The sequence below is a fragment of the Schistosoma mansoni genome, chromosome 1 (genome assembly GCF_000237925.1).
Source record: "Schistosoma mansoni strain Puerto Rico chromosome 1, complete genome".
Taxonomy (NCBI): Eukaryota; Metazoa; Platyhelminthes; class Trematoda; order Strigeidida; family Schistosomatidae; genus Schistosoma; species Schistosoma mansoni.
This window is the reverse complement of record NC_031495.1, coordinates 48,573,143-48,595,930: the sequence shown is the minus strand read 5'-3', so window position 1 is coordinate 48,595,930 and position 22,788 is coordinate 48,573,143. Positions and strand designations below refer to the sequence as shown.

General features: G+C 38.5%; 1 protein-coding gene across 1 annotated transcript; it reads right to left on the bottom strand.

Moving 5' to 3' along the window:
• Positions 1-4,361: 4,361 nt before the first annotated feature.
• Positions 4,362-22,558, bottom strand: Smp_048160 (putative rna recognition motif protein split ends; the record flags this gene model as incomplete). Its single annotated transcript, XM_018794662.1, has 10 exons — positions 4,362-5,147; positions 9,183-14,715; positions 16,232-17,599; positions 20,780-20,851; positions 20,922-21,370; positions 21,408-21,559; positions 21,596-21,921; positions 21,967-22,080; positions 22,122-22,346; positions 22,479-22,558. 10 exons carry the CDS (start codon positions 22,556-22,558, stop codon positions 4,362-4,364), a joined length of 9,105 nt encoding a protein of 3,034 aa, XP_018649052.1.
• Positions 22,559-22,788: the final 230 nt, after the last annotated feature.

Genomic DNA, 22,788 nt, shown 5'->3' with positions numbered 1-22,788 from the left:
ATTCACCTTACCATAAAACTGCAAAGTGGTTAGTTCGAATCCTAGATCCCTTACACAAACTAATCGTCAACAGAAGCGGGAAAGACGTTTTCGATTTTATTTCAAAAGTTGAACATATGAAATGGGAAACGGATGTTGCTTCCCTGTTCACCAATGTACCATTAACTGAGACTATTGACTTTTTGTGCCAACAATTACTTGAAAAACAAATCAATATTGGAATTCACGAGGTTAGTCTTAAAGAATTACTTCTGAAATGTACAATGAATGTCCATTTTGTGTTTAATAGCACATATTATAGACAAATTGATGGTATAGCGATAGGTTCATCTCTAGGTGTTATCCTTGCTGATTTTTTTTCTCGCGAAACTAGAAAACGGATCTCTAAAAGATGTTATCGATAAGCCTGACTTCTATGGTCGGTACGTTGGTGATACTTTCATTATTGACGATCAGAACATTGGAAAAGAACTATTAGAACTACTTAATAACAAACACCCAGCAATTAAATTTACATGTGAAGAAGAACTAGATAATAAACTACATTTCCTTGACGTTTTGTTAAACAGAAAAACAAACGGTTCTATCAATAGAATTGTATATAGGAAAAGTTCTTCATCAAGCCAGTACACATTTCTTAAGCTTTGTATCCCTTCATTATAAGAGAAACTTAGTCAAAGGTCTGGCAAATAGAGCTACGAAGATATGCTCGGTCGATACAATTAACAGGGAATTAAAGTCCATATATAATATGTTAATTGAAAAGGGTTATCCACAAGGTTTCCTGAAGAAACACTTGCATGTAACAAAGAAGAAAATAGCGATATCAATAGTTAGTAAGAAACCTCTCTTCCTGAAGCTGCATTTCAACGGAGATGTAGCTGATATACTACGTAATAGACTGACTAGAGCAGTTAAGAGAACGTTTAATGCAGCCGACCTCTGTCTATCGTACTCGACCCGATCTATGGCGATTCCTCAACTAAAGGATAAGTTACCTAGTTATGCAACTTCTACATGTATCTACAAGTTCAGCTGCTCCTGTGGAGAAAGCTATATTGGGCGCACTACCAGACAACTGAACTAAAGCGTTAGTGAACACCTCTCTCCGTGGTTAGGAAAAGATAATGTCAAGAAAATATGCAGCTCGGTTCTTTCACAATCCATCGATAGCGGTCATATAGTAGACAGAAATAAGTCATTTGTCGTATTCTTACTGGTTTTCCTCATGGGGTTGGACCTCGTCTCTTACACATAGCAGAAGCTATAGGAATTCGAGTCAACAATCCAAGCCTTGTGTTCATAAGAAATTTGTTACACCCTTATCTCTCCCTTAACCTTAATAAATGATTTTATTTTCCATTCTCTTTCTTCGTTTATTTTTCTTCAACCCCTCCTACCAATTTTTCCCCTCAAATATACGTTTCACGGTCCAATTATCTGAACACTTCTTATTACGTAATCTTATAATTTTTATGTTATTTCAGCGTCTATACTTATCTAATCATTGACCTATTTCCCATTATGTAACATTGATTCATGATTTCATTATTCTTATCACAACTAGTACACCTTGTTATCACACTACCGAATTGTACTTTTCACTTATTATGTTTAGTTATGTAATCTATTCCACTGTTATCATTGAGTCATAAACTGCCTTGATTGGTTTAATAATTTCGTATATACATATAAATATTATTGTGTATTAGAATAAAACCTGATGAGGATCTAATGGAAAACAATATTGTTCGCTTGTATATGTTGTTCTACAACACAAGTCTTTAACAGACAATCTCAGAGTACAATACTATCCAACAAATCGAAGAACTGATATTAGGAAGCACACAATAGTTGGTTTGCAAATGTGACGTTTCAGAATTTGGCGAAGTGTGATGTGACCAATACACCTACAACACGAATACTGATAACCCGCTACTCACGTGTCAGCCTTTCACGGGTTTCAAATAATCAATGAAGTGACAGAAACCGATGTTTTGCACGCGATTGATAGTAAACTTATCCCCTCATAGTTATTGCTTAGAATCTATATATATGGAAGCGATCATCTTTTCATTCCCGGATGTTGAAACGCCTTATATTTCCAAAACATTTTCAAACAATGCAATCGACTTTCTGACCGAAAGTTCGCTAACATTCTTAAGAAGACTAGAGGCACGTCGCTTAGGCTCGTTAGCTAGTGACGCTTCAGAAGATGAGATTCCTTGCTGACCTCCATCTCGTTAGAGGGGGGCGGTAATCACTGGAAAGGCAGGACTAAAAAGCTTTATCAATGTTGGTGGGGCAAACAGGCTAGTTGAACTGTCCTTCAAAGAACCATGGTCACCTTTTGAGAAGACGTTGTATGATACTAATTGGTTTTACAAATTCTTTTATTCACAATACACTTCCCGTTGCCAGTGGCTCAGATAACTGAAAACAGCCTTCTGTATTTATCAGGAGCAACTGTTAATTCTACCTCGTTAGTACACTCTGTCCACCAGGTTTCTAGGTCCTTAAGCAAACTGAAGAAAATTCTTCTGCAGAGGAATCTACGTGTAATTATCAAACTCATTAACCACAGTGAATTGGACACAGCTCGGTTTAGATACGATGAAGCTGTAGCTTATTCGTTTCGAAAATTTGATTAAAGATAAGACGTTTACTAGCCTTCAAAAATTAAAATAACGTTAGAGTAAACTAAGTCATCATAAGAATTCAAATAAGTAAACATTAATGCCAACGACAGCTGACAATAATGTGCGTTTCGTTGATGACATAAGGGAGTGTTGGTGCTAAGGACGCTTACCATAAATGGCCCATCTTATCTCCATTATTCAATATCAAGTAGATCAAAATAAAGAAATACACACTATATTTCTATTAAAAGCATAGAATATCCAATAGCTGAACAGAAACGCCCTAATAGCAGCTCTACGGTAACTGTCGGTCCCTACCGTATACAAAGGAGGAGAGTTGAGAATGGCATCAGCAACCCCATCATGTAGAAAACAACCTTGCTAAAAAACGATAACCAGAATAAACAATTTAAACCATTCAAACTATGTCCTCCCAGTCGAAACATCTTCATCATTCAGAAGAATTATGACGCCTCATGGAGAACGCCAAGATTCCTCGGAAGTCACGAGGCCGATGACCCTTCTAACAAACACAGCAACAATTAATAAAGCTACATAGAATGTTCGAACAATGTGGGAGACCAACAAGACTAATCAAATAACTATGGAAATTGGGAGCTACAACTTGACAGTGCTCAGAATCAGTGAAACCCATTGGAACCAAGCTCAACTGCTCCCTTTATTTCTATTAGAAGCATAGAACATACATTAGTTGAACAGAAACGCAGCCCATAGCCTTTCTAAGGTTACTGTCCAAAGAAGCACGAAAACCACTTATAGGATGGGAATCTCATGCATACACAATCATCAAGGCATCCTTCAAAACAGAGAAGGAGGCGACCACAATAAGTGTCATCCAATATTATGAACCCACCAATCACAGCAACGATGACATTAAACATCAGTTCCATGAGAGACTGCAATCAATCATAACTAAGTGCCCAGCAAACGACCTGACCATCCTGATGGGAAACCTGAACTCCAAAGTCGGAATGGACAACAACAGTTATGAAAATATCATAGGATGACATGCACTGACTGGGAGAAACGAACGCTAATCCAGTGAGATTTGCAAATCTATGTGCATTCAACAAATTGATTATAGGCAGCACAATATTTCCACAAAAACGCATACACAAAGCAACATGCATCTCATCACATCACACCACGGAGAACCAGATGGATCATACCTGCATCAATAAAATATGCAGAAGGTCAATGGAAGACGTGGGAACAACACTTCTACTATATGGAGCTGAAACTTGGAGAACTACTAAAACCATCATCAAAACTGTATAAGTGTTTATCATCAATTGTCTACACAAGATATTCAATGTCCGTTGATCGGATACTATCAGCAACGACCTACTCTGACAGAGATCAAACCAACTTCCAGATGAAGAGGAAATTAGGAAAAGACAGTGGGAGTGGATGGGACATACATTGTGGAAATCATCAAACTGCATCACGAGGCAAACCCTAACTTGGAATGCTGAAGGGAGATGGAAAAGAGGAAGACGAAGGAAGTAGGCATCAAAAGAATGTGGAGTAGCTGGAAACAACTGGAAAGGATTGCACAGGACAGAGTGTTTGGTGGAGAATGCTGATGATGATCTGTGCTCCTCCAGTAGGGGTAACAGGTGTAAGTACGTAGTAAAGTAAGTAGCTGAACAGTAGACTAAAACTCGTATGATCAAACAAAAAGTAGGATAATGATAGACGTTATAATTCATTAGAATATGAAAAATCGCATAATCTTGACCTGAAAATATTTTTGAAAAACCTCACTTGTATTCCTAAATGTGTAGCGGACACTTGCGGTTTAGAATCAGAATAAGACACAGAAGCCACAGTTTGACCAAACGAGGTCATATCTTGAGTTGGTCCAGTCATAGCGGCCATAGCAGCCATTGTTGCTGCAGCTAGATAGTCCGCTGTATCTCCACTAACAGACGCATTTGGAATTGACAGATTTTTTAGTTTTGTAGATGAACATATTGGCAACGACATATTGTCAGTTGGACGCTGACAGATAGAATCACCAGAAGAGATTGATGGGCTAAGAGATGGACTAAGCTGTTTTTGTGTTAATAGAGAATAGAAATACGTCGTAAAAGGATTATTAGCAAAACGAGCTGCAAACTCTTCGATTCGAGTATTAGTTGAATCGGTAGGCAGTGAATTAGAAGAATTCAGGATAGGTGTATACGCTGCAAGTGGAGTCATACTACTAATTTTATCCAAACTAGAACTAGATGGATTTGAAGCCGACGGTAAATGATGCGTAGAAGTCGGTAGGTTAGATGATGATTGGGTCGAAACATTAGGACTTATTGCAGTGGAAGTGCATATATGTTGAGACGTCGATGTTGCGGCATTAGCTGCGACAAACGTTAATACATGCATAGGCGTTAGAACTGCTGAAGAATGATTCATTGAAATAATAGAGTCAGAAAACTCCTTGTTAACAGACAACGTGGACGAAGGGTCAACACAGACGTTGACAGCCTAAAATGAAAATATCGATAACAAACAAAACCACAAAAATGTAAGTACATTAACAGAACAGAAAAATACACATAAAATAAGTATCGTAGAGCGGTTATTTTTACAATCGAGGAAAAATGTTCAAATATTTTCAACACATTTCCAGATACTTTAGACTTTATCTATAATGTAACATTTATAAATGGGTAAAAATTAACTAATCAGATACTTAGAAATAAGCTAATTTTTAAATAGGAGGACTTATGATACTACTGGGTAGCTTAAATCAAAGGGGAGCGGAGTTTAAACTAGGGGGTTAACAGCTGAGAGTCCAACTACTTAATTACTAAACCACTGAATGATGGATAACGATAAGATCAACTCCAGGACAAAGTGAAATTGGGTTTGCAGACATCTAATGACTTCCTATCTCCATATTTTCTAGAATAATAAACACTTAGTTACCAGAGTAAGCTAAAATTTTCTCATTACTTATTACAACCTGATCTACCAAATACAGGTTTTACTTCAATCACATATTGTTTGTGTGAGGGCTAGTGATATAACTTGCTGTCCGAATGGATGTCATTCAAGTGGAGTTTGAATAAGCGGCATATTTGTTGAAAGTCAAGTGTTTTATCCATAACGCTTCCAAATTTAAGAGCCCTCTTGACAATATCATAACTAACACAAAAACCTAAGTGATCAATATATATTGTCTTAAATACTGGCACTCAAGAGTTAATGCGAGGAATCGTAATTCGAAAATTTTGGTCACTATCATCAGGATGATAACGAACAAAATTTATTTATGAAATAGTATAATGCGAATCAGGGGTAAAAACTTGGGGATGAATTTAGGTTTATTAGGCCTAATGACCCTCTCCAGCTATGTCGGCTGGAAATGTTGTTCAAATATGCCTACAACACGTCAATAAAACGACATAGTGGATTTCAAATTCAATTGTAGGGTTAAATTATTGACTTTACTGTGTTTAACACTAAGATATTTCTCCAGGATGGTTACTATTAGGACCTTCGCAACTTTCCGACAGTCATTAATCATCCAAGATTTCGATATCTCAAACAACTATTTACATGGACTCTAGTGATTAATTGCTCACCTTAACCCAAAAATTTAAATAGACATCTGATTTTTAACGAATAATAGGTTGTAAAACCGTTACGAGAAAGAGAACTGTAGTCTGGACAACTAACTGCAGGAATCTCAAAGGTCGTAAATCTTGGCTCATAGGTAAAAATGAATGTGCTGAAAACTTAGACCGTAGATGGGTACCTTGACGTGGTGGTCAGTTTACCTATTGCGATGACTCTATGGAGTTATATTAGCTGGAATACTCGTTCTTTTAGATCGTACTACGCTAGGTAAGTCGACTGGAGAAAGGTAAAACTAAACGGTGCAAAAGTAAAGTCCAAATAAGATCCAAACTACCAATTATTCTGCAGTGTGACAGCAGTAAGGTGTTTAGTTCAGAAAACTAGCAACGGAAGAAGAGTAATAGAAAAAGTCGACCCTAAAGATAGCGCACCTCACCTTGTTCCACTCCACTAATCAAGTAAACGTTTATCAGCAGAGTTTGAACGGTGGCTAGCAGTGAAATCCATGTCGCACCGTTTCGCCCTATTTGAGACCACTAAGCTGGATGTACCTGAATTCCAGAGCTCAGGATCACGCCAGAATGCGTACCCAGTGCCGTTCGCTTCAAATTCCATCGTGTTATCAATCTGGTTATTGAGTCCAGATAGCCACTAACTGGGACCTAGGTACACCCCCAGCCGACAGGTCCTAAATAGGAAGAAACGCGCATCCTGGATCCCACTGCCACTGACCATCCAACTCTGCTCATAATGCCTGTGAATTAGTGGCAATACAGAAGTAATCTGCATAGGATCCACATACACCAAGAAACTGATCAATTGCAATCCTAAACATCAACATGAAAAACTAAACAATCAATACAAATAAAGTACGCGTCCATTTAATTGACTATGAAGCCCACTTATCAGTGTGAGGCCTAATTAGTCATCATCAAAGTAGGGGCCTGGAGAAGATTTGCGTTGACTAGTTACAAGATGAAATTGAGAAGACATATAACGAGAAAACTGAAAATAATAAAGCAGAAAGCCCCCAAATGGCCTGGTACGGCCGAGAGTGGGGAGGGACCACCCTCTCGAAATGCTCTCACACGGCCAAGCGAATACAGACACCACCAGGGAAGTCCTACTCACTGCCTTCTCATGGCATTACTGTTGTTTACGAAATTGAGAGGACAAAAAGTGAATGTCCGGCGCTTTAACCAGGTTGCTAGACATGTAAGGTCCACCTAGGGGAGTTGGAAAACCCTGATTCTAAACTAATGGTGCACATGAGCTCCAGTATCCTGAAGGAATAAATGGTGTATGAACCAATCGTTGGTCACCGGCTACCATGGGACTGCATCGCCTTACGCTGCTCCACTGCCTTGTGGATCAGACCTTTAGGTCAAAGGCTTTGGGCGTCGCCTCCTAAGAAAACCACCTGCTTCAGTGTGAGCACCCGGGCATTATTATAGCCCTCACACAATGCAATGACAATTTTTTCGTGTGGCGCATATATATCCGGTGCCCCCTTGTACCAATATTTGTGTTCAAATAAAAAATAGCAGAAACGAAAATGCAGAAAACTCAGCGTTGAAGATAGGATTCAAAAAGACAGAGAAGATAAATATATACGAATACTAGGACTTGAAATCGAGAGGAAGATAAAGTGAATGCGTCTACACCATTGTGAACGGTTTTGAGCTAAGTCATACGGAATATTTAGCCACAGATTGCTATTATTGCGCGGAACCCAACCAGGTAGTTTGACCCTACCAAAAATGCTTAGACTAACATCCAGTGACATCATGGACAGACGCCAAGTCTTAGTTTGATCGCCCCTAGCTTTCGCTTAACACACTATACCAGAAAACATATTCAAATGATACCACTTGGGTCCCAAGCAGAAGATGGAACAGGTTCGAACGTGTAAACCAATGGTTAAAAGCCAAAACAGTTGGTTAGTTACATCCAACATAGAACCAGACATATGTATACATCGGTTTATGCCATCAAAATCGATTCATCAAGTGAGATGGGGCTGTGCATTAAACGCGAGTTTATTATTTATTTATTTGAACACATACATTGGTACAAGGGGGCATCAAATACACATGCGTCACACAATAACAACGAGGCCAGTAGTAGTTATCATTGGCTTGTGTGAGGGCTGTGATACTTAGGTGCCCAAACCGAAGCAGATGGTTTTCTTAGGGGGGGAGCACACCCCAGAGCTTGTGATGGAGGTGGTATTAAACGTGAAACTACTTTACTGCTGGCTACACCTTTTTAGATGAATAAAGAATGATGTAGGTGAAAAAAACTTAATTGCAAACAACAAGATCATTAATGTTCAATATAGCAATTTTAACAAAACTTAGTTCAAGGTTTAGATTAGCAAAACTCCTTCAACACAAAGCACTATAGGTCTTGGGCTTATACTGGTGAAATTTATAGATAGGTTTGACCACCTAACTACTGGCCATAAGACGGAAGTAATCCATGTTAGAAACATAGTAACCACTTTAAATAACATGTATTTATATAACATATAGTTTGATACGAAAATGAAAATAATTATATCAATGCCACCGATTCTTAAAGGTAATAAGCACTAAATTTTGCCGTTTGACAGACTTGTATTTGGACAGTTAGAAAAAATATTTAGTGATTACATATAATGTGTTATAGATTTATCTAATGGGACTTTCCAAAACTAGTTTTTTTCTAGCATACATACCTCGAAGTCTACAAAAGTGGTTTAACTTGATGAACTAAAACCTGAATCCATAACAAAATTTATGAGTAAACTATAATCACATAATAAAATATCAGATAAACATTAGCTAAATAATTTTTTAAGTAGGGCTTTTAAGGTACTTCCTTACTACTGAGAAACTGTTTAAGCTAGATTTAATGTGCAGAAAGATTTTAACTGACAACTCAAAAATAACTCACAGAGCTATTAGATCGCGTACAAACAGCCTCTGAAATACCAGATTGGTGATAATCGCTTTTTACTCCAGAATCATCAGGTACCAACGTGAAAAGATCCGGATGACTGGAAGGAGAACCAATACTACCGGATAAGGTATGACAATGCCCATTAGGAATAAAGTTGCCCTTTGATAACTTCAGTACATATTCTTTCTCATCAAACTCTCCATTTACAACAGCTTCGATCGTCTCATCGACTGGATCTCGTGAATGAATGTCATCAGTCAAGTTATTACATCCAGGTACGTAAAGATTTTGTTCGGTGGAGGCACTTACCACGAGTTGCTGAGGATGCGAAGATGTAATGGGTGGTTCTGAAACGTTGGCAGATTGAGGATTCGGGCTGTTTACGTTCTTAACAATAGAGGAGAATGAGTCTTGAACAACGATTGAATTATTTGCGACGCACATAGGAGTTGTCACATTTTTATTATCAATGTTAACCACACTTGATGGTTTAAGTACATCAGCCGCTGGAATAGGAGCTATATTAGGTAGATTTATAGGTGTTGGAGATAAAACTCCAGAACAGGTGACAGTGGCAGAAGTATTGGTGTGATTCGTAGTTGTAGATGTTGTCATAGATGGCGTTGAAACAGAAGCATTTTTTTTAGGGCGTCTCATTTTTTCTCTTTGTTGTAATATTTCTTCATCTTTTTCTTGTTTTACACGTTCAATTACGCGCTGGACATATGAAGTGTAGTCAGACGGATCAAAGTTTGAATTACCGGACTGAGAAACTGATGATAAACAAGCATGAGATGTAGGAGCGGTATTATCTAGTGAAGCAGCAACAGCAATAGGGGTAGTATTTTCAGTAGTTAGTGGATGAGAAGTCAAGTTTTGTAACTGTTGACCACTTGAAGCAGTTGTAGATGAACAAGTTATTGATAATGGGGAACTTTCCAACTTAATAACAGATGAACTGGGGGTCACATTGGTAGAAGAGTTTGGCATGACAGAAGACACCGTTACAAATGAACTTCCTGGAAACGATACGGTGGTTGTTGGTAGTATGACAGCAGTGTGATGTTGAGGTTCAGAATTAAGACTAGATGGTACAGATGAACAAGGTTCTGGTACGGAAGCTTCTTCATCAGCACGTAGTGCACTGTCAGATGAACTTAAATTAGTAGAGGCCACCGTAGAGATGGTTACTAACATGGATTGATTTATAGTCTGTACTTCAGAAGGTTGTGACGTAACATGTAACGCAGAGACTGGTGTAAACAAAGTTGGTTGAACGGACACGCTGTTTGACGGCGAAGTGATTATAGGAAGAGCAATTGATGATAACACGTTTGGAGAAAAATTATTGGTCACACTACTTAGATTAATGTGAAAAGAGTCAGTTATGTCCATTAAAGGTTGATTTAATCCTTTTTTTACGGTTGATTCTATCACATTAGGAGAACCAGGCAAGGACTTGGGAGAATTTTTACACGAGTCACTCTTTATAGACTTATTTATTGCAGGATGACTTTCATCTTGAAAAGCCACTTCCAAACCATCATAAATAACTTCTTCTATAATATCCGGGACAGTCCCGACAACTACAGGCATATCTGAATAGCTGAGTTGATTATCAATATCTGAGACTACTGGAGGAGGTAAATCATCATCATTATACCCATTCAGGCTCTCAGCACGATTATTAAGACTATCACTTTCATGGAGTAAAATAGATGATTCATACGGAATGCTTACTTCATCATTATCATGCTTCTCTAACGATGGCAAATCATCTTCGGTGTCATACGAAGTTTCAGCAGTAGAATTCACTGGAATGTCATTACTCTCAGCGGCGGGTCCAGATGTCGAAGATAAATTTTGGTGTATATTATCATCTTTTATTGGAGTTGACTGTTTGGCTAACGAAGAAAATATGCTCCAATCACTGTGATCACGAGTTTGTAATTTAGTAGCAGAGATGCCATTAGACTGCTGATCACCACTGAAGCTTGAATCAGTCATTGGGAGTGTGGGCGGCGTCGGCTTCGAATCCTCAGAACTTGGTGAAAACTTTATATTTACATCTGTACTTTGAGGAGCATTGTGCCTGATAGCTGAACTATGTGATGTATCAGTCTTAAAACAAATAAATGGTGCAGTGAAAGCTCCGAAAGTATGACGTATCGCTGCATCTGCCTGCAGATCTTCAGGACTACAAGAACGACTAAGTTGAAGCTTGGGAGACTTGGACTCGATAGGTTGATAATTGTTCTCTTGGGTGATTTCTGTCGCACCTACTTCCTCTTTTACGGACAAATCAGAAACCTGGTTATTAGACAAGTCGTCATCAGAAGATTCAGATATTACAGAAGAAAGCGAAGATGAGTCTGTAGAAGCAAATACACGGTGAACTAGACTACGACGAGTATTCTTTATAGAAAGAACTTGCTTGTTTACAGCTGAGATAGCTTTCTGCTTTTGTGTTTTAGACCGACCTGTTAAATTCATGCGCCCCGAAACAACTTTACCATCGTTTTCATGTGCAGGAACATTCTCTTTTTGTATGCAAGGCTTCTTACGACGAGTGATTGGTCGGTAGTTCAAGGCAGTTACAGACCCTTGCTGTTCATTGTTCTTATGGTTACTTCGTACCTGAGCAGTCAGTGACTGTGCTTTGTTGGAAATGTTAGGTTTCTTCGCTTTTCGACCTCTAGCTTTATGTGAAGGTTCCTTTAATAAAGACACTTCAGAGTCAGTGACAGTTTTCTTCCCTTTAGGTGATACAGAAGTGGCCTGTAATTTAGCCCTACTAGTAGTTGAGACTTTCTGCTTGACAGATTTTGATGCTATTTCATTTGACAAGGAATTGGTCTTTGTTGTGCGTTTAGTAGCTGGATTAGAGACATCACCAGAATGAATTGATGAACCATCGCTCAAACATTCATCCGTATCAGAATCAACTAGAGACTTGTGCGAATTCGGTTTTTTAGGTTCTTTACTTTTGTTCTTTAACAAACGCCGTAAAACATCTGGCTTCACAATAGAGTCAGTGGTCTTCGCTGTACTTTGGTTAGTTCTGCGCTTAATTTTATCATACATTGATTCGTAGCGAGATTCTGATGAGGAATCTGGGTCAAGCAATTCGCCCGATTGATGTTGAGAACTAGTAATTGTATTCGGCTCCCAATCAGAATCTTCACTATCAATGACTTTCTTCTTGAAGTCCCGAACACTTTTTTTTTTCTTAGAATGCGGTGAAACGGGTTTTTTCTCAGGACAAAACAAAGAACGATTGTTAGCGCTGAATACAGACTGGTCACCATCAGTAGTCAGTTGGAGTTTGTTATTGGGAATGGAATGCTTTTTGAGACTGCTTTCAGATGATGATCCTAGTTTTTTAGCAATACTTTGGCAAGGAATCTTCTGAGTTTTGCTTTTGGTCATTGATATGTTCCCCAACACTGTCTTGTCTGCATTAGAGGCTGATATTTCTTTCGATTCAGAAGTAGTAGATGGTTTTCGTTTCGTAGGTAATAATGAACTAGGTGTATCAGGGTGCGGCTTTTTGAGTTGATTATTTTTAGATACACTACCTCCCAAAGAATTCTGAAAGACAAAGTCATCCATGATAAGCTTCGCAGAATCATGTTTTTGTGTTTTCTTTGCATTTGCAAGTGGTATATTCAAGAGGGAGGTTGGTTTACATTTATTATTATTTACAAAGTCGTCTCGAGGTGAAGACTTTTGACAAGAAATGGTTTGGTAAGTTGGTGTTTTTTGACTGGTTTTAGCAGAAAAATCATTAGATGATCCCAAAAACGGAGAAACACCATGTACGCCAACTTTATTGGACACATCAACACACTTTTGATTATCATTAACATAAGACGAAAGATTAGCGTTAAACTCCGTTGAGGCGTTATTGAGTGAATGAGATAAAATCACAGGTTCACACTTCTCAACGTAATCGACACTTTCTTTTAATGTATTGAATTTATTGTCACCTTTTCCCACCAAATTATCTTCAGGTTTTAAAACATCTGACCCACAAAAAGGCTTTACTGACGGCATTCTAGTGGCCACACCAACAGGTTGAGCTCCAGACAATGAACTATGCTCCACATTACACACATTAGAGTGAATACGGTTGTTATTCGGACTTTTTTGTTTCCCGCAGAAAGAAGCAGATGATTGGATGAAACTGGCTGTTGATAAACTACTACTAACACATGAGTGAGGCAAACGTGTGACAAACGAGTTCTGACATAACGGAATTGAGATTGTATGTCGATTAGTAGTTGCTATCTCGCTTGAGAACATATTGTTGGATGCATCACAAGGTGTTGAAGGAGATGGCTTAGAGAAGGAGAGCATACTTTTGACAAACTCCGAAGTATCAGCTGGTTTAACCAGATTTAAAAGTGTTGAATTAGAGAGAATGGGAGAAGTCGATCCAGCACTAGATGTAAAAGAAACAGGCAGGCTAGAATTATTCATGTCTATAACTCCAAGTTCGCAGCGAGTGGTAATCGAACATGTCGAAGTCAAAACAGGTGAGTGAGGTGTACAAGAAGTAACAGACACACCGGTAGTACATTGCGTTGGATTATTAATTTGGGTGGATTGAGAAGTTGAGTTGGATTCTGCTTTACGTCTGATGCGAAATTTACTATAATCTACGGTGGGTCTAGCCTTTTCCGACTTCATAAGTTGAACATCCAATAGTCGAATACGCTCATCTAGTGAACATCCGCTTGAGTCCTGAATAGCAACATCAGTTTCAACATCGCAAAGAGATTTTGAGAAGTGAGGAGATTGTGTTCTCATGACAGAACTTGTTAGTGAATTGGAAATCATAATTTCTGTATGAGGTGAGGTATCGACCCACAAAGGTAATTTGAAGGTTTCCGGAGGAGGTGGAGGAACATCATTGGAGAGCTGAGTATGGTGAATAGCCAAACGCGGATCCCTACTAGAAGAGTTTGCAAGAGAAGATATAATAGATCCAGAGGTTGAAGCAGTCAAAACAGAAGACGAAAGAGAAGTGCCCAGTGTTGAAGCATAAGACGATTTACCCATTATCATTGGTGAACTAGGAGGTGAAATGTGTATCATCGGTGATGTGGATTCGGGTGCAATGACCATCCTTGGAGATGATGTTATTAGAGCAGATTGCCGGCTGCCCGATATATTTAAACCATTAGTAGCAATAGCAGGAAACACAGTTTCGGATCTAGAGTTACTATGGATATTTTGAAACTCATGACCTTGGACAGTTTTTGATAAATGGTTTCGCCGACTGGATGACGCAACATCACTGGTATTCAGATGGTTATCAACCGCCAAAGCAAAAACATTCTTATCAACAACACCCTGTTTAGAACCAGAAAGTTCAGACTTCGGATCGTGTGAAGCTTTTATTAGTCTAATAGAATGAGAGCTGGGAACAGATTCCCGAAATCCAGGACTCATCAAATTATCACTGGTGAGCGCAGGACTTTGAATAGATACTAACTCACATTTACTGTTATTTTCGACGCGCCTAAAATATAAGGGATTTAGAGTGAATTTTACTATTATGTGGAAAACGATGAAACAGTTTAAAATAGTTCAGAAGTAATAATAACAAGTATCTGGTATTATTTTCTGAGAAAATATTAACCCAATAGGTTTTTTAAATAATAATGAGAACACTAAACTATAAGAGATGTAAAACCAAAAATCGGGAAAATATATTAAGTCAGAATTACATCACGTTTGTACCCGAAATCATAAACAAACGGTAGTGGTAAGAACAACTTCAGCAGACTTTTTTCTCGTTACTATAATAATAAATCTGTTACGCAACTTCGCAGGAAACAAATATGCAGACTCAGATTTATAAAACATTTTCAGGAGCATACTACTTTCGAAGTTGTTTTCATTCCCTTCCTTCTTTTCAGTAACGATATCATAGTAAACCCAAGGAGCGAATACATGGGACTAATTGACAGGATGAAGTGAGAATTTCTGGGTTGAATCCTATACAAGATAGAGAATGTAAGCAACTAAGGAATCCTTAACTTAAATAGTTGACGCTGTGGCCATTGTTTTCAACAACCATTTAACCAGTATCAGTTTGTGCTAAAGATATGTAAATTGATTAAATACCAATGGAATCACTTACTTCAACATATCAAACAGCCTGTTTATTGTGCGACCTGATAATGAGACGATTATAAACTTAGTTGCGAACCTTGTTCTTTTTGGTAACCGATAGTTTATATAAATGAATAAGAAATTTTACCTTTTTACAAAAACGATATACTTATTACTAGCCATATTTATCTAGTTCATTCGCCCCCAAATGCCCTGGTACGGCCGAGAGTGGGGAGAGTCTGCTCTCCCTCTCCAAATGCTCTCATACGGCCACGCGAATATATAGCCTCTGACAGGGAAGTCCTACTCACTGCCTTCTCGTGGCACCGGTGTTGTTCACAAAAGTGAGAGGACGAAAAGTGAATGTTCGGCGCCTTAACCGGGTTGGTGGACACGGCGCGTCCACCTAGGGGAGTTGGAAAACCCTGATTCCAAACCAATGGTGCACATGGGCTCCAGTATCCTGAAGGAACAAATGGCGTATGAACCAACTGTTGGTCACCGGCTACCATGGGACTGCATCTCCTCACGATGCTCCACTGCCTTGTGGACTAGACCTTTAGGTCAAAAGCTCCGGGTGTGGCACCCTACGAAAACCACCTGCTTCAGTTTAGGCGCCTGGGCAGTATCACAGCCCTCATACAGATCGAATGAGATTTGTGAGGCGCATATTTATCTGGTGCTTCCTTGTACCAATATTTATGTGTTTAAATAAATAAATCTAGTTCATTCTCCTTAAATTACAAAAAATGACGAACATTTTGGATAGACAGTATTATAATGCGATACGAACAGAAAACAGCAATAATCACATTCAAATAAACTTGTATCTTGCATATATGTTGGCTTTTTGACACTTCTTACTTTTAAAATAAATAAAATAAATAAAGTAATAAATTGATCATAATTTGTAAACTCACTTTAACTTCGGTGAAGGAATGTCATCAACAAACAATGAGGACTGGGCGCGCTTTCTATTGGAATTATCCATATTTATTGTGACGCTGCTTGTTTTTCCTCTGCTTCCACCGATAACTTCATTATTTAACAGAGAAAGTTCTCTCAGTAATTTCGCTCTTTCCATTTCTAGTTTTGTAAGAGTATCATGAGACTTAATTCCAATGGGAATATCAGAACATGCGCTGTTGGTAATACGTCTATATGCCCCCTCTGATTCATTAAATGCTACATCATCAGGTGATATGGGACTTACAGTAGAAGTGTTCGCTCGTCCAGAATATTCAACATCCTTGTACGTCGACGCAACTTTCGAAAGCATAATCCGCTTAGACTTTGTTGAGAAGTGATTTGGACTCGAAGAATCAGCATCTGGAAGTTTCAGTAACGTTCGAGCTCGTGAATGGAAACTAGCCTTGTTGTGCTTTTGGTCAACATTTTCTTCCAGACATTCCTGACTACTCTGTCTGAGATTCGAATTCCTATCAATAGCCCAGTGAGAGTGATGTTGAGATGAAGATGTTCGAGACCTACCAACGGACAATCGCGTTGAGGCAACTCGAGACTGAGGACTTACACTTTCTCTTGCCTTTTGAGTATGCTTCTTAATTGATGAGCAGGAAGATTCATCAAGGGATTCTGTTTCATAATGATTTGAGCGGAAACATTTTTGAGAAAAATTAGTATCTACGTTTTTTCGTTTATCGATGTTCAAAACGTGATCACGAATCACATGTGACGGTAATTTAGACGTTGGTACTGAGCACTCTGAACTGGTGTTGCTATGTTTTAAAGACGTTTCAAAAAAGCTATCATCATTTGTAAAGTCTGAGGAAAATGAACCGCTACTGATATCATCTGTTTCTTCAAGTAGCTGACCCCTGCTACGTAAGTTTGACTGATCTACGTGTGTACGGGAATTAAGATTGGATTTTCCTTCAGTATGAGATAAGTAACGAGATGACTTTAATTTGATAGGAATTTGATTATGCTGATGCTTCCTGTGAGATAGAACACTTGATCTATCCTCGCTCTGCACATTTTTTGTATCAGATTTCCCATGGTGCGAGTTCCGATTACTATGTGAAGAAATCCAGTTACCAGATATCTTTGAGTCATCGGGAGAACTAGTAATGAAAGTTCGTCTGCGATCAGACGATTGATGCGACCGCTCGTGTGGAGAGACCGATGATCCACACCTAGTCTTATTGGAAGATTGTTCGTACTTCACAGAATGGTCTACCGGACTACTACGGAGGCAGTTTGACCTGCGATAGGAAAACTTTGTATTCCCACTTGCGAAATGATCTCGTTGATTGTCACCAAAATACCTTGAAACAAAAAGTAAACTTCATGTGAACAAGATTTCAACATGGATGAGTTAAGATCGACTGCTAACCTAAGACAATCAGTTGAATAATTAGTAAAATTCAAATCAATATTGTACTTGTACTATGAAGTGTATTCAACACTTTATTCATAAATAGAATTGTAAATGCTGAGTTGCGATTTAGGGAAGAAGACTTATGTAACAACGAGTCCAAGTAAATACAAAATATATGGAGTCCGTATAATATCCATTTTACAGAGAGTTCACTCAATTCAGGAAACTGGACCGATGAGTAAAATACTTTAGGGAATAGTTCAACTGGCCTTCAGCTACACCTCATTTACACGACATCTTCAAGCAGCCTGACTGGCAAACTGACATATACCCTCCAAGTTCTAGTTATGTCGAACAGTCTATAGGCAACCTAAAGCAAGAGTGAGCAGCAGGCCTAGGTAGATCAGCTTGGGATTTTCAAAGATGATGGTTCAGTTTTGGCAGCTCGATTGACTAAGATGTAGGTTAGGATCCGAGAACTGGATGTAATCCCTTCTGACTGGTCTAGATCGCTGATCATCCTAGTTTACAAGGATAAAAACTGACATGCTACAACCATAGAGGATTCAGTTTGATTAACATGGTATTTAGAGCACTAGCTTTAATAATAGTCTCACGCTTAACAAGGGCTTGTGATAAACCCAAGATCAGAATGGTTTTGAACCTGAGTGAGGACATGTAGAGAAAATAGTTGTTCTTCGGGTTCTGAAACACAAACATGCGAACCAACTTCCAATCACGACTGCATTTTTCGACCTTAAGGCGGTATTCAACTCTGTTGATAGGAAGGTTTTGTGGTAGTGCCTGTCATTTGAAGGCGTAACTAAGAACAAGTTTTCTAATCGAACACTATTAATGGTCATAATTTGAAGTGGACTGCCATCAGAATTCCAGATCTCAAGTGGCGTTAGTCGGGACTGTCCACTTTTACGTAACTTTCTTTAGGAAATAACGTTTGCGTCGTCGAACTTTTCAGGGACTGATTTTTCATCACAAGATGGGAGTACAGCAATTAACCTCGTTTTACTTTATGAATATGGAACGTGGCCCTTCAAGACAAGGTATTCGCAGAATACTAGTATTCGATTACATATGTCTTTGGATTATTGCCTAGATATGTTAGGACCACGGAGTGGCAACGCTGAGATTAGACATAGAATAGTAGGAATGGCAAATCGAGTGACGAATTAGTGAATCTTCATCAACCAACGCATGCCGAACTATCGCCCACTTATAGGAACAATACTTGCTAGTGTGGTAGGTTGGAAGAAAGCCAGGGGAGGCCAAACCAAAACGCGGCATCGCTCCATAAATTTATTAACATATGTTCCAAGTCATGTCGGTAAGCCCAAAACTAGTTAGGGTCTGTATGATTAATATAACAAATGGTTAGACTGTAGGTGACATGGCCTAAAATCGTTCGCAATGGCGCAAGTTCATTCACACTGTCTTCTCTCAAATCCCAATTTTCTACACTCTTCACAATTTCTGTAAATTGAATTAGTTTATGTCTCCTGGAACCGTACCTCCGATGTTTAACCTTTTCGATTACCACTAATACCGTTATTACCTCTACTACTGAAATTTATTATGAGAATTTTATCACACTATGTTAATGGGGTATGGCAACTCAAACCAATGCACATTCGTAAAGTCCTGTTGTTTTTGACTGACTGAATGAGAAGAGTAATCAAATAAAGAGCAAATTTCTGGGAATGGATAATATATGGGAAATAAACACTATTTATAGTAAGGTGAGGAATGATTGCATCTACGTTATATCAACTAGTGTTGCCAGCAAGAGATTACTATTAACCTGCTATTTGAGGAAAATCTGAACTTTCTGATACGGCTCAGACCAATAGTCTATGATTTCATGGACTGATGCTTTATATTGGTTCAACTACTACAGATAGGTTCATATTAATAGTGATTAACACGACGCACCTGAAGCAAGAAAAAATGCAAATAATCATAGTCCCAACTAAGAGGGATCAACACCTAACAATATGGCTCCAACTGTTGGTCACTTCATGAACTAATACATTTTCATTTGGTCTCCCCTAGCTTCTTGCTACGTACTTCACTAGCTAACGTTGACCGCCGAAAGGGATGACGTTCGGGCATATCTAATACGTGTTCCAACCACCTCGATAGATGAAGATTCACAATTTTGTTAACTGATTTGCTATAATTCACTAACACCCTGAGTCCTCACCCAGCGGTCTCGAAATACCCGAGTAGTGCCTCGAAGACATCCATAAACATATACTGGCGACTTAACCTTACAGGACACGTTTCACAACTATAAAGCAAAACATCGATTACCACCCAGTACAATCAACATTCGATTTGTAGACGTGCATTTTGCTGACGCCAATTATCAAAAGTCAGGTGACCACTCTGAGTCCATATCGAAATTTTATCAAACACTAACCCATCAGGACTGTTGAGACTTCTAAGATAAGTAGTCGATGCGATCAACTAATCAGTGCACGTATCTCCAAGCTATAAGTTCATTGGTTTATTTAACATACCATTTATGCCAGAGACAACCCTAAATACGACCAACTTTAGTGAATCCAATTAGTAATTGTGTCATACTTAACGAGAAAATTATGTACTCACATAATTGATAAATTTGGAAACTGTGCTCATTCGATGAATCGATGTTATGGTTTCATATGTTATGAAAAGCGCCTAGATTTCCTGAAGAAGTGAACTAATGAGATAATACTTAAGAGCTCAGAGAACAAAACTTCATCAAAATCATCCACCTGAGCTACAAATCTTCTCCATCAACTTAAGAACCATGGCTACATCACGGTAATTCTAATCTGTAACATTTTACGTGGTTGGACAGCATGAGTACACAATGCGATTGCAAAAACTAATCCTAAACCGTCGACGTGTCCCGTCATTTACATCGTTACTGAAAATTCTCAATAAGTTTACTACAGCCAGGTTATATCTGCCATGACTGACTGATTATTAACAAATTATGTGATTCCCTTTGGATTACTTGGAATCAACCCAAATCTATCTAAATGAAAAACGCCACAACTAAATGTAGGACAGTATCCTTAATTTCAATGGATTCTGTCTAATCATTAGAATTTCAACTTACCTTTGTCGATCCCCGAGATAAGGGATAACACTTCCGTAGGGTAGGAGTGACAACACTTCTTGCAACCGTTCCCTAGACAAGAAACAAACATAAGTAATGTGTTGACAAAAATTAGAGATCTAACGTAAGTCAGGAAACTCACTTATAGTTTTCGTAAACCTGTCCAAAACTATCATGTTTAGACAGTTTTTTCATGAAAGCAACTTGACATTCGTATCCAGCATAATCAATCTGAACCTTACGGCCAACAAGAGCACGATTACGAGTTTCGTTTACTGCATGCTGTGCAACCTCAACATTATCAAAATATAAAAGCGCTCGCATTGATTTCCTATCCAAAACAACATGGGTGAGCTGACCATACCGGCCAAACTGTCTTGTTAAGAAGGCTTCATTAATAGTAGGCGACAGGTTATCTAGCCACACGACATTTGTTGGCTGGCTTTTACCAAAACCTAATTTGACAGGTTTCCCGTTGACACGAACAGTTTCTTGTTCTTTTAAAGCCCGAACTACACTTTTTATATCCCCATATTGAATGAATGCATAGGATGTTCCCGGCTGATTCGCTTGAATCTTGATATCTATTTCCTGTTTGAAATTAGACAATTATTGATTTAACACTTACAATTATTTCACCATAGCCACGGAAAGTGCGACGAAGCTCATCTTGAGTAATTGTACCTGAACAAAGATTCCCAACGAACAAAGTTTTTGTTGCCTTGGGGTGGTATTCATTCAAAGCATGTTCAGGAGGACATAAATCAGGGTCTTCGGAATCTAAATGGCGCACCTAATTATTAACAATGGACTTACTTAACCCTTCGTGTGGTTGAACTGATATTGGCGTACCAAAAAACACCTTACCCTTGGATGATGTAAGTGCCTTCTCGGCATCTTCACTTTTTTTGAATGTGATGATGCAGATACGCTCTTCATCCTGTCCGCGTACAAACACCGAAGTAATTTTTCCATGCTTTTTGTATTCATGAAATAATCCTTCACGTAAATTCGTGTCTGAAGAACGAAGAGGAAGATGACTAATCTTTAATCCACGATGTTCATTTTGAAAACGAGGACTGGCATTCATGTTAGTGATTTTGAAATCTTTAGGATAATTCCGGTTTGTTGTGTGTGATAAACTATTTTAATAAAAGCGTCAGTTAAGTGGATTTTGAGAAAACTACCAAGTGTCAGTTTGTTCGTTGTTTTCTGAATTATGAAATACAGAACTGGAATCACTGACTGTACTCACAGACCGACTTTTATGTCGTGAATAATTTACATCTGACTGCAAAAGGCTGGTAAGTCAATGTTAATTATAGGCATAGAAATAGTTTACCTAGTGTTGCTAGTTTGAGTATAATCCAATGGTGTAGCAAGTTGATCAGAACTGTTAGTTCCAGGTATACCAGATGATTCACAGTACTGAAGAGATAGATTAACCTTTTTTAATCGGACTGTGCTTTCCACTGCTCGAGTTGCAGATTTAGTGTCAACGAATGCAACTACAGCACCATTATTTCCTTCGTGCTCATGAATTCGAACACTTTGGATTTTGCCATGACTGAAAAGAAAACGGAGCAAAATATAAATCCGTGTGCCTAAATCCAAATGACATGCATAGGAAACAGAAGTGCACAACAATGAAAACAGTAATATATCCAATTTAAAAACTCCGGATTTTGAAATAGACTACCTTTGTAAAACATCACGAATATCTTGTTCAGTAACGCGACCAGGTAAATTGTTAATCCATAAATATCGTGTTACACGCATTATTTGTCAGCTCGATTCAAAGGATAAGTCAAGAACATAAAGCCAAAATCCAAACAAAACATCAGATCGCAATTATTAGCAACCGCAAAACAGACAGCCTGATGTCAAATGATTAAGATATTTCGATTCAGTATAAGCCTGCGTTGTGAATGGATAGAGAAAAATCGATTGGTCTCCAAGACAGGGGTTGCCGGATTATAGGCTTTGCAACAGACATGCGAGGACTTCAA